This window comes from Dendropsophus ebraccatus, chromosome 2 (genome assembly GCF_027789765.1).
Source record: "Dendropsophus ebraccatus isolate aDenEbr1 chromosome 2, aDenEbr1.pat, whole genome shotgun sequence".
Classification (NCBI taxonomy): Eukaryota; Metazoa; Chordata; class Amphibia; order Anura; family Hylidae; genus Dendropsophus; species Dendropsophus ebraccatus.
This window is the reverse complement of record NC_091455.1, coordinates 180471110-180483167: the sequence shown is the minus strand read 5'-3', so window position 1 is coordinate 180483167 and position 12058 is coordinate 180471110. Positions and strand designations below refer to the sequence as shown.

At 43.5% G+C, this 12058-nt stretch overlaps 1 protein-coding gene across 3 annotated transcripts in view; it reads left to right on the top strand.

The window, feature by feature from the left end:
* PLCD1 (phospholipase C delta 1) overlaps window positions 1-11238 on the top strand; it is an 89702-nt gene extending 78464 nt beyond the window's left edge. For all 3 annotated transcript variants that reach the window (XM_069958825.1, XM_069958824.1, XM_069958823.1), the window contains exons 12-15: window positions 715-893; window positions 1008-1140; window positions 7261-7410; window positions 8041-11238. In XM_069958825.1, coding sequence (XP_069814926.1) covers window positions 715-893; window positions 1008-1140; window positions 7261-7410; window positions 8041-8135 — 557 coding nt within the window. In that variant the 3' untranslated portion in view covers window positions 8136-11238. The remainder of the gene's footprint in view (window positions 1-714; window positions 894-1007; window positions 1141-7260; window positions 7411-8040) is intronic.
* Window positions 11239-12058: the final 820 nt, after the last annotated feature.

The following is a 12058-nucleotide window of genomic DNA, read 5'->3' as shown; positions in this document are numbered from 1 at the left end:
TTCTGTGCAGCTGATCTAGAGATATCCTCCTGAATAACATGGACAATAAGTAGTCCTCTCCATTATGTACATCAGCCCAGTAGTCCTGAATATTCATGAGAAGCAGAAAACTCCTCCCACCAGCCGCTGATTGGCAGTTATCTATCCATGCTGTGTATAGGCAGTCAATCAGCAGCTGGAGGGCGGGAGGAGGGGTGTGGCAAGAATCCTATTCTCCTGCATATCAGGAGAACGGCTAAAAAAAATTATGTAAGTAATGCACTGATCTGTTCAGAATTTCTGTCACTAGGTTATGCTGCCCTCTTTTAAGGCAGAACAAACCTAGTGATAGATTCCCTTTAAAGAGCCCCTGTCATCGAAAATACCTTTTGACATGTCACCAGACAAGTCAAAAGTTTTTGATTTCGCCATGTGTCACTGCTGAGACCCGCTGTGATCAGTTGATATAGCCAGGGAGAGGATGCAGCAGCAGCGCAATCCTCTTCCCAGCCGTTTGCTCTGACCACCAAAGTAGTTTCATAGACTCCCAGTGACAGACAGAGTAGTATCGGAGATACAGCTGGGGAGTTAATGGCATGGCTGCTGCGGTCCCTCCTCAGCTGTGTCTCTTGACCTGCTGCGATCAATAACTTTTGACATGCTTGATGACATGTCAAAAGTTATTTTTGACGACAGGTACTCTTTAACATTGTTTGTGACCTTTTTTTTTTTTAGTGGCCTTGAATTTCCAGACCCCATGTGCAGAGATGGATGTCTATCAAGGCAGATTCCGTGACAATGGCTTCTGTGGCTATATTCTTAAGCCTTCGTTCCTCCGATACAATCAGTCTAAATTCAATCCAAAGTCCATTCAGGATGGAGAGTGGTGGACTCCGAAAAAGCTCAACATCATGGTAAAGTATTGACTTTTAAAAAATGTGTACAATCAGTGCTTATGGACCTTTCATATTTTTCTTAGCTGATACAAAGTATGTGTTACTAACATAGGAACTTAATGTGTTGTTAAGGTCATCTCTGGACAGCAGCTACCAAAAGTGAACAAGAAGAAGAGCTCAATAGTAGACCCCTTTGTGACTGTGGAGATATTGGGGGTGGCACGGGACAGAGAGAAGAAGCTCACAAAGGTGGTTGAGAACAATGGTAAGAAGGATCAATCCTTTACATCTAGGCTGTGTGCACACTTAATATTCTGTAATTTTTTTTAATTTAATGTTAACTGTCCAACAGCGTTTCTACAAAAACAAAAAAATTAGATCCAGTGGTAAATTTTTTTTGTCAGGTGACTTTTAGGTTAGTTATTATTACAGACATGAAATTAAGAAGCAGGGACTTCTTTTGAGCCATTTTAAGGGGTTATCCGGAACTTAAAATCTTTGTATATGTTGCTGCCATTTTTTAAAACAAAATAAACATCTTATCCTTACCTCCCCGCACTCCCCTGGTGTCCTTTTGCAGTGCCTCTGGGTTCACCACTGACCACAGCCGCTGCCACTACCGAGACAAACTCATCTCAGCAGTGACAGCCTGCTCAGCTAGTTGGTGGTCACTTTGTTGTTCCATCCCAGTCAGTGATTGGCTGAGCAGGCTGTCACTGCCGAGACAAATTCATCTGCAGATGTGGCAGTAACTGCAGTTAAGGAGGACCAGATGAAGCCGCAGGAGGACACCAGGGGAATGTTAAGAGGTAGTGATAAGATGTTTGTTTTTTATATATTCAAAAGGACGCTGGTTGACCTCAGGGAGATCAACCAAAACACCGCAGAGACACCATCACGTGTCTCAACGTCAGTGTATTCTAGAACATTGCCCCCTGGGAAATCGAATATGCAAAAGAACACTGCAGAGACACCATCACATGTCTCGACGTCAGTGAACTAGCCAGACCTTCCCTCCGGGAAGGAACAACCAAGCCAAAGCGTTCTCCAGTCAAGGAAACCACCTCAGCAAGGTATCCATCCACAGACAGCTGTTTCGGGGTTTTTGCCCCTCATCAGTGTGGAGTAGGTTTCTGGCTAGTGGGAGCAATGACTAGTATGTGCATGCAAAAGGACGCTGGTTGACCTCAGGGAGATCAACCAAAACACCGCAGAGACACCATCACGTGTCTCAACGTCAGTGTATTCTAGAACATTGCCCCCTGGGAAATCGAATATGCAAAAGAACACTGCAGAGACACCATCACATGTCTCGACGTCAGTGAACTAGCCAGACCTTCCCTCCGGGAAGGAACAACCAAGCCAAAGCGTTCTCCAGTCAAGGAAACCACCTCAGCAAGGTATCCATCCACAGACAGCTGTTTCGGGGTTTTTGCCCCTCATCAGTGTGGAGTAGGTTTCTGGCTAGTGGGAGCAATGACTAGTATGTGCATGCAAAAGGACGCTGGTTGACCTCAGGGAGATCAACCAAAACACCGCAGAGACACCATCACGTGTCTCAACGTCAGTGTATTCTAGAACATTGCCCCCTGGGAAATCGAATATGCAAAAGAACACTGCAGAGACACCATCACATGTCTCGACGTCAGTGAACTAGCCAGACCTTCCCTCCGGGAAGGAACAACCAAGCCAAAGCGTTCTCCAGTCAAGGAAACCACCTCAGCAAGGTATCCATCCACAGACAGCTGTTTCGGGGTTTTTGCCCCTCATCAGTGTGGAGGTTTCTGGCTAGTGGGAGCAATGACTAGTATGTGCATGCAAAAGGACGCTGGTTGACCTCAGGGAGATCAACCAAAACACCGCAGAGACACCATCACGTGTCTCAACGTCAGTGTATTCTAGAACATTGCCCCCTGGGAAATCGAATATGCAAAAGAACACTGCAGAGACACCATCACATGTCTCGACGTCAGTGAACTAGCCAGACCTTCCCTCCGGGAAGGAACAGCCAAGCCAAAGCGTTCTCCAGTCAAGGAAACCACCTCAGCAAGGTATCCATCCACAGACAGCTGTTTCGGGGTTTTTGCCCCTCATCAGTGTGGAGTAGGTTTCTGGCTAGTGGGAGCAATGACTAGTATGTGCATGCAAAAGGACGCTGGTTGACCTCAGGGAGATCAACCAAAACACCGCAGAGACACCATCACGTGTCTCAACGTCAGTGTATTCTAGAACATTGCCCCCTGGGAAATCGAATATGCAAAAGAACACTGCAGAGACACCATCACATGTCTCGACGTCAGTGAACTTTTCGATTTCCCAGGGGGCAATGTTCTAGAATACACTGACGTTGAGACACGTGATGGTGTCTCTGCGGTGTTTTGGTTGATCTCCCTGAGGTCAACCAGCGTCCTTTTGCATGCACATACTAGTCATTGCTCCCACTAGCCAGAAACCTACTCCACACTGATGAGGGGCAAAAACCCCGAAACAGCTGTCTGTGGATGGATACCTTGCTGAGGTGGTTTCCTTGACTGGAGAACGCTTTGGCTTGGTTGTTCCTTCCCGGAGGGAAGGTCTGGCTAGTTCACTGACGTCGAGACATGTGATGGTGTCTCTGCAGTGTTCTTTTGCATGTTTTTTATATATTGGCAGAAGCATATAAAAAGTTTTTAAGTGGCAGCTAACCCCTTTAACCCCTTAGCGACCCATGACGTATCTAATACGTCATGGCGCCGCGGGGGGTGTTCAGAGCGGGGTCCCGCCGGGACCCCGCTCTGAACGGCGCTGATCCCGGCTGACACGTGCAGCCGGGCAGTGCCTCTGTTAGCCGGCGCGGGTCCCGTTGCCGCGTCGGCTAATTAAGCACTTCAATGCAGCTGTCAAACCTGACAGCTGCATTGAAGGGCTTCAGACATCACATCCCTGGTGTCTAGTGGGTCGGATCTCCCCCCCACGATGCGATCACAGGGGGGAGATCCGTTCTTCTGGCCGTGCCGGGCCTCAGCGTCAGAATGACGCTGATCCCGGCTCGGCAATAGATTGCTATGGCCTGCAGCAGGCCATAGCAATCTATGACCGATCTAATGGATCTTTGCTGTGTATATACACAGCATTGATCTCTATGAGAGATCATTGCTGTGTATATACAAGCCCCCCAGGGGGGCTTCTAGTCCATGTAAAAAAAAAAGTAAAAAAGTGTTTTTATTAATAAAAAATCCCCTCCCCTAATAAAAGTCCAAATCACCCCCCTTTTCCCATTTTATAAATATAAATTAATAAATAAATAAATAGACATATTTAGTATCGCCGCGCGCGTAATCGCCCGAACTATTAATTAATCACATTCCTGATCTCGCACGGTAAACGGCGTAAGCGCAAAAAAATTCCAAAGTGCAAAATTGCGCATTTTTGGTCGCATCAAATCCAGAAAAAATGTAATAAAAAGCGATCAAAAAGTCGTATATGCGCAATCAAGGTACCGGTAGAAAGAACGCATCATGGCGCAAAAACTGACACCTCACACAGCCCCATAGACCAAAGGATAAAAGCGCTATAAGCCTGGGAATGGAGCGATTTTAAGTGACATATATTTGTTAACAATGGTTTGAATTTTTTACAGGCCATCCGATACAATATAAGTTATACATGTTATATATCATAGTAATCGTAACGACTTGAGGAACATGCATAACAAGTCAGTTTTACCATAGGGCGAACGGCGTAAATGCAAATCTCCCCGAAATCAAAACAAATTCGTTTTTTTTTTCAATTTTACAGCGCAAATGATTTTTTTCCGGTTTCACAACATATTTTATGGAAAAATTATGCCTGTAATTGCAAAGTACAATTCGTTTCGCAAAAAATAAGCACTCATATAAGTCTCTAGGTGAAAAAATGCAAGCGCTATGGACTTTTAAACATAAAATGGAAAAAGCAAAAGCGCAAAAACGAAAATTGGCTTGGACCTTAAGGGGTTAAAGGAACCAATCATCCCAATTTTGCTAAGTAAACACTTGCTGCAAGCAGGGCTGTCTTAACAGCATTATGGGCCCCTGGGCAGAGGTGCGAATTGGGCCCCCCCCCCAACCGCCGCCATCAAATCCCCCACATCTTTGCATATAGTGCCCCCCCATAGTAGTCAATTCCCCCATATAGTGCCCCCAATAGTAGCCAGTACCCCCCATAGTAGCCAGTGCCCCCCATAGTAGCCAGTGCCCCCCATAGTAGCCAGTACCCCTATAGTAGCCAGTGCCCCCCATAGTAGCCAGTACCCCTATAGTAGCCAGTGCCCCCCATAGTAGCCAGTGCCCCCCATAGTAGCCAGTGCCCCCCATAGTAGCCAGTGCCCCCCATAGTAGCCAGTGCCCCCCATAGTAGCCAGTACCCCTATAGTAGCCAGTGCCCCTAATAGTAGCCAGTACCCCCACAGTAGCCAGTGCCCCCCATAGTAGCCAGTACCCCCACAGTAGCCAATACCCCTATAGTAGCCAGTGCTCCCCATAGTAGCTAGTACCCCTATAGTAGTCAGTGCCCCCATAGTAGCCAGTGCCCCCCATAGTAGCCAGTGCCCCCCATAGTAGCCAGTGCCCCCATAGTAGCCAGTGCCCCCCATAGTAGCCAGTGCCCCCATAGTAGCCAGTGCCCCCATAGTAGCCAGTGCCCCCCATAGTAGCCAGTACCCTTATAGTAGCCAGTACCCTTATAGTAGCCAGTGCCCCCTATAGTAGCCAGTGCCCCCTATAGTAGCCAGTGCCCCCTATAGTAGCCAGTGCCCCCTATAGTAGCCAGTGCCCCCTATAGTAGCCAGTACCCCTATAGTAGCCAGTGCCCCCATAGTAGCCAGTGCTCCCCATAGTAGCCAGTACCCCTATAGTAGCCAGTGCTCCCCATAGTAGCCAGTGCCCCCCATAGTAGCCAGTGACCCCTATAGTAGCCGGTCCCCCCCCCCATAGTAGCCAGTGCCCCCCAAAACAACAAACCAGTTACTCACCTGTCCGGCGGCCCCAGCTGCTCCTCTCCCGGCAGCGCGCCACTCCCATCATCCTCCGGGCACTGGCAGCGGGGTACAGAGAGACTGCCTGTGCCGGAAGTGTCCTGCTGCATGACACATCCAGGACACAGGCAGCGTCTCTGTACCCCGCTGCCTGTGCCGGAGGATGACGGGAGTGCGCGCTGCCGGGAGAGGAGCTGCTGGGGCCGCCGGACGGGTGAGTTCCTGGACTGCCTGCCCCTTCTATCGCCGCTTGGCTGAGCCTATCAGAAGCCCAGGAAAGTGCTGCTCATTGCACTTTCCTGGGCTTCTGATCGGCTCAGCTGAGAAGCGATAGAAGGGGCGGGCTGGGCGGGCGGAGGGGGTGGCTCAGGGCCGCTCACTATGCATATGCTTAGTGAGCGGCAATACAGGGGGCGGGCGGGACGGCTTCCTTGCGGTGCTCAGCCCTGCTTGGAAGCCGTCTTCGCTTTATAGGACGCACTTAGTTTTATAAGTGCGTCTTATAAAGCAAAAAAATACAGGTGTGTCCCAGAGGGCAGGGGGCCCCCTAGGACGCAAGGGCCCCCGGGCAGCCGCCTACCCTGCCCAATGGGTAAGACGGCCCTGGCTGCAAGATCTTCTTACATATATCTAAACTGTTTCACATGCTGTGCTTCTGCCCCCCCCCCAAAAAAAAATACTTTAATCATTCTCACACCATATGCCATATTACCTGTTAAGTAAGCATTGGAACGGTGTTTGAAAAACAACTGCTCATGGCTGGGGGGAAATCTTCTGTAGTAACTCATCTCTGCCTGAGTTACCAATGAGGAGCTGGCCACTGCAGGCGTGATTACAGAAGGTTTCCGACCAGCTGTGACTAGTCGGGATTCAGACCCTGCCCTGATGACTACTTATGGGTAATCAGCATATGGAATGGTTAAGAAAATCTGAAAAAGCATACATTAAAAAAAAAACAAAAAACTTTTTAGCATGTTTTTGGGACTCTTACAACCTGCATAATCTGGGCAAAATTTTATAGATTGTAATTTTGCACACGCTCGCGGGCAGGGACCTCTTCGCCATGTACCAGTCTGCCATTTTCCTTCATGTAATGTGTTTTTGATCTTGTAATGTTCCTGTTTGTTACCCCTATCGCTTGTATAGCGCTCTGGAATTAAGGGCGTTTTTTAAATAAATAAATAAAAATAATAGAAGAAAAAAGATAAGTTTGAGACTCATTTTGCCTTACAGACCATAAAAATGCAGATTGTTTTTTCTGTGTAGCCTTTTTGTGCAGTATAAGCATTGTTTTTGTGAAAGATTTCTGTAATTCTTAAAATTGTTTTATTTATACTATCCAAGCAACTCATACTTTTTTTTTCTCAATTTCTTATTTCTGACCTGTTTTAGGCTTCAATCCCATGTGGAATGAACATTTTGAGTTTGAGATTGATGTGCCCGCTCTTGCCTTAGTAAGATTCTTGGTGGAGGATTACGACGCTTCTTCAAGGAATGACTTTGTAGGACAGTACACGCTTCCACTGACCAGTTTACAACTAGGTAAAAATATAAGCAACAGACATATATTTATTATGTGAATACATCCTGATTTTCTGATCGTGTACCAGCATGGCCACGATCATAAAACATGCGCCCCTGGCGTATGCCGCGGAAGAGTCAAAGTTTTTTATCTTTTCCATGCTTGCCTGAGTGGGGGGGAGGATGAACAGCAAGGCAGGGAGGAGGCGTGACCTCTTCCTGGCATTGAACTTAAAGGGGTACTCCTCAGGAAAAAGTTTTTGAATCAACTGGTGTCAGATTGTTGTACAGATTTATAAATGGCTTCTTTCTCAAGTCTTTCAGGCTGAAAGGGCTTGTGAGAGATGCTGACATCACACAGGAAGGGTCTAGATTCCAGAGACCAGTTCCAACCGTCAGAGGATGATGAGTTGTCTTGGGAGAGAGGGACAAGCTATGGAAAATACACATTTTGTAGTTCTATTTTGCATTTCAATGAAGCCAGTACTACTAGTGATGACACTTTATCAATGAGTTATTCAAATACAATTTTCTGAGTACCCCTTTCAAAGTGGTCCTTTAGTTTGATGTACAAGCTGGGATACCATAAGGTTTTCCAGTTATAACTAATTCCTGTTTGTATTCTCCTTTTGCTCCTCTTGTATTTTGCAGGCTATCGGCACATACACCTTTTGAATAAGAATGGAGATCCTTATCCCTCTGCCACGTTATTTGTGCACGTCATGCTCCAAGAAAGCAAAGGCTGATACAGGACTGAAATGTTTACAAGATTTTATATTTTTAATTCTATTTTAACAACTTTTAGCTGCCATTATTTTAGGTCAGAACTAGTTTTTTGTTAAAGGTTTACTACTCAGATTTTAGGAAAAGCTGTTCTACAACCCTAGCAAAAATGTTATGTATGTTTTTATATTTTTGCATTCATTTTTTCCCCACATATTTTAGATTTTTTTTTTTTTGCTAATCAGGTAGTGCTGTGGTTTCCCCTCTTTTGCACATGAACTTGAAAGGGAACACAATCTTGCACTTTCCTAAAAAAAAAAAAAAAAACATTCCCTGTTAATGAATTTTAAGTTAAATGGGCTCTGTCATTTAAAAAAAAAATGTTGATCTGTCTTAGATATATGTCAGAAGTTTGGATCGGTCCGAGTCTGAGTGTTCAGACCCCCACGTTCACAGAAACCAGCACGGAGAAGTGTTCACTAAGCACATTCTCTCCCCCTATTTGTCCTCATGGCAGGAGTCAGACTTCTATAGTAGGTCCATCGGCACTTCTTCTGTAGCTGGTTCTAGCAATTGGTGGGGGTCTGATCATCAAGACCACAACCGACCCATGTCAAAAGTATTTTTTTTTTCCCAAGTGACAGGTACACTTAAATAGAGGAGGTCCACTGTTCAGTAACCTTAACTCTTTCCCCTGATATAAAATTATTTCAAAACATCTTGAATCCCCTCATGTAGAATGTATATAAAATAAGATAAAACTGCTTTATTTGCATCCAAAAACATAGCTATCAATTCCTATGGACAATCACATTTCCCAAATACCCGTACATTACTTATGGTAGATTATATATGACTTAGGATAGGATTCCAAAGACAATACTAATAGCTCAGGTAAAAGTCTTGAAAATCAGAATCAATCACCCGAGCGCCATAGTATAACACTACTGCATGTGTCATTTTACTTGATAATTTATTATATACAAATCTGACCTCCCATGACACAGGGCACGTCATACCAATGCTGATCTAAAAGGTAATCCCTTCTTCTGCCATCAAAAATGAAACACAATCCTGCTCACACTTACATACTGTATATAGAAAAACATAAAAGTGATGTGTGATGAAAGATGGACTCCTTGGAGAAGCAATGGCAAATCTTCCTTCTCTAGTTCAGTGCTGGCATCTACAGCAGGGACTGGCGCCCCCACAATATGGAAGATCAGACTTCTCTCCATTCATATAGTTTGTCTTGAAATTACTATTCCGACAGATTTACCTTATTACCACCTGAAACGCTTGACACTACAGTCACTCTTCTCATAATTCCAATGGTTGTGGGTTTGTAGATCCCCTGCAATACTTTTTATATATATATTTTTTTTATTCTTTTTTTAAGAAATGCCAAAATGGTGGCTATGTGTCTACATAGGGTATAGACCCCAGTAACGTGTTAATCTAGGGTCCCCTGCTCCTGGTAAAGTTACTTAGAATTCCCTTTATGATGTATGTGACAAAGTAAACTTACTTCTTCTGGTATTGACACATACCTGGCTGTCTATAGCATGCACTACATACTGTGATTTATTATTATTACTGTTCTTTAGTAATGCAATGTTTATGATACACTTTCTACACTGAATGTTGTGCCATTATATCCTCTGCCCCATCTATAGTGCATCTTTCATTGGCTATGGCAAGTAGTAGCTGCACAGATATACCAGCAATATTACCTGAGCTTGTTTGCCATCTATGATGCCAGGGTTCAGCTGCTGCACAGTCTTGGCAGGGTTAGCCAATGCTGAGCACATTTGGACATATTGCATTTGCTTTATTTTGCTACTGTTATATAGTAAAAGGGAACCAGTGCCTTACTGCCCCTGAATAGGCTCCAGTACTTTACGGTTGTGTTCTTGTAGTCTCCAGATGTGTTGTTGGTGATATATATATATATATATATATATATATATATATATATATATATATATATATATATATATATATATACTTTTCTCCTTCTTGTGTCATATGCTAATGAGTTATATAAAGACAAATAGGTGTGGATGCTGCTGTTAGATGTTTGGATATCCTCTCCCTAATTCCACCCAGCCAGGCTTCAATGACATCCCTAAGCAATGGTAACTTAATCACAAATCTATCCTTTGGGATATAAATGAAGCCTGGGCATGATTAGGATGAAGGCTAACTGGCTGGCTCCACCTCCTTGACTCTATACAGCTCACTAGCCTATGATGCAATCATAGAATGAAGTTGAGTTTTATCTAAAATAGACAACTCTGAACACTCTTGGAAACTATTGGCCTGGTACTGGTGCCAGATTGGGGGCAAAAATGTGCTGCAAGTTGTTAGACTTTTTAGGCTAGGTTCACACTAGCTTAATATGGCTGTATTTTTACAGCTGCAAGTCTTGGCCTGACAGTGGGTCTTATGATCTGAACTGACAGCTGTCAGGATTTGTGGCTGTTATATGGTTATAAAAAAACAGCCGTAATATAGGGGTTATCTGGGATTATGAAAGAAAGTAATTGGGTTTTTTTTCTAAAGAGCACCTCCCTTGTCCTCAGGTTGTGTCTGGTATTACAATTCAGCTCCATTCACTTCAATGGACTAAGCTGCAAAACCGCACCCAAACTGAGGTCAAGAGTGGCGCTGTTTTTGTAAGCCTGGATAACCCCTTTTAAGCTACTGTGAACCCAGCCCTAAGACTAACCATAGACACAACTGCTACCTGAAAGTTAACACCTGAGAATATCTTTTATCTAAAAGCTGTCCTGTATATAGCATATACTCTGTATGGCCTAATCTCAGAACAATAATCTAGAACGTGCCTTTTATAAATTATTTTTACATCAACACATTGCTCTGTATAGTTTCTTGTATTGGCCTGTTTTATATGCCAGACAATGTGCAATCTTTTATGTTAATATTGTTATGTCTTTTATGGTCATTTACTCTTTAAATCAGATTTTTAGAGCTGGATTTGCCTCTGTGTCCCATACGTTTAGTTACTTCTAGCATGTGTTACTTCTATCTATGCAATGTAAAAAATGTTGGCCTTAAATTTATGGGACATGTTTTGCAAATAAAAAGTTATTCAGCCTCTTTCCTCGGTTTGGGTGTACGTTTTTGTTTTACCAGTAGATGGCGATATTTGAGCACATTGTTAAATACTACAGTCGATCACAGCCATTGCTGCATTTTGTTTAGTTTTTTATTATAAAATATGGTGTCATCAGGGATATTTGTGGAAATTAACTGCTACAATCTAATATGATCTTGTAAGAATTATTATGTATATATAAATACCTAGAATATATATATTTATATTTTACACACCACCCTCTTACTAGGTCTAAATGCCAGGTTAGGTCACTAAATGAAATACAAGAGCTAGTGTAAAATAAATCATATATAGTGAGTGACGAATTTTGCTTTTATAGTTGTTATAGGAAGTTGCACAAAAATATAAAGGAAGCAGAAAGAAATAATAATTACAAAAATCCAGTACAATGTGAACAATAATGAATAAACATTACAATAAACGAGGCTACAATATTACATAATAATTACAATAACACAATACTATATACACTGTAAACAATCACAAACATTACAATAGCCAAAACTAAAATAATAAATTTCTAATAATATGAATTACAACCATAGTTACTACTATGAGCTCTTCAACACACACAGGTCTCCATTACATTAGCCATGTTCCTATAGGTCTCCTCAACAAGTCTTGACTCTCTCAGTCTCCATCTTCTCTGTCCTCTCCCCCAATGAGCCATGTTTGGTGCTTTTTATAACCATTATGCCCCTTTTTGTTCTCCCAATTCTCAGAAACGTCCCACCACTACTTTGTTGGCCAAGAACCTTTTGATCATCGCAGGGACAAATTTTCATTTGGTATCACATGGTTATT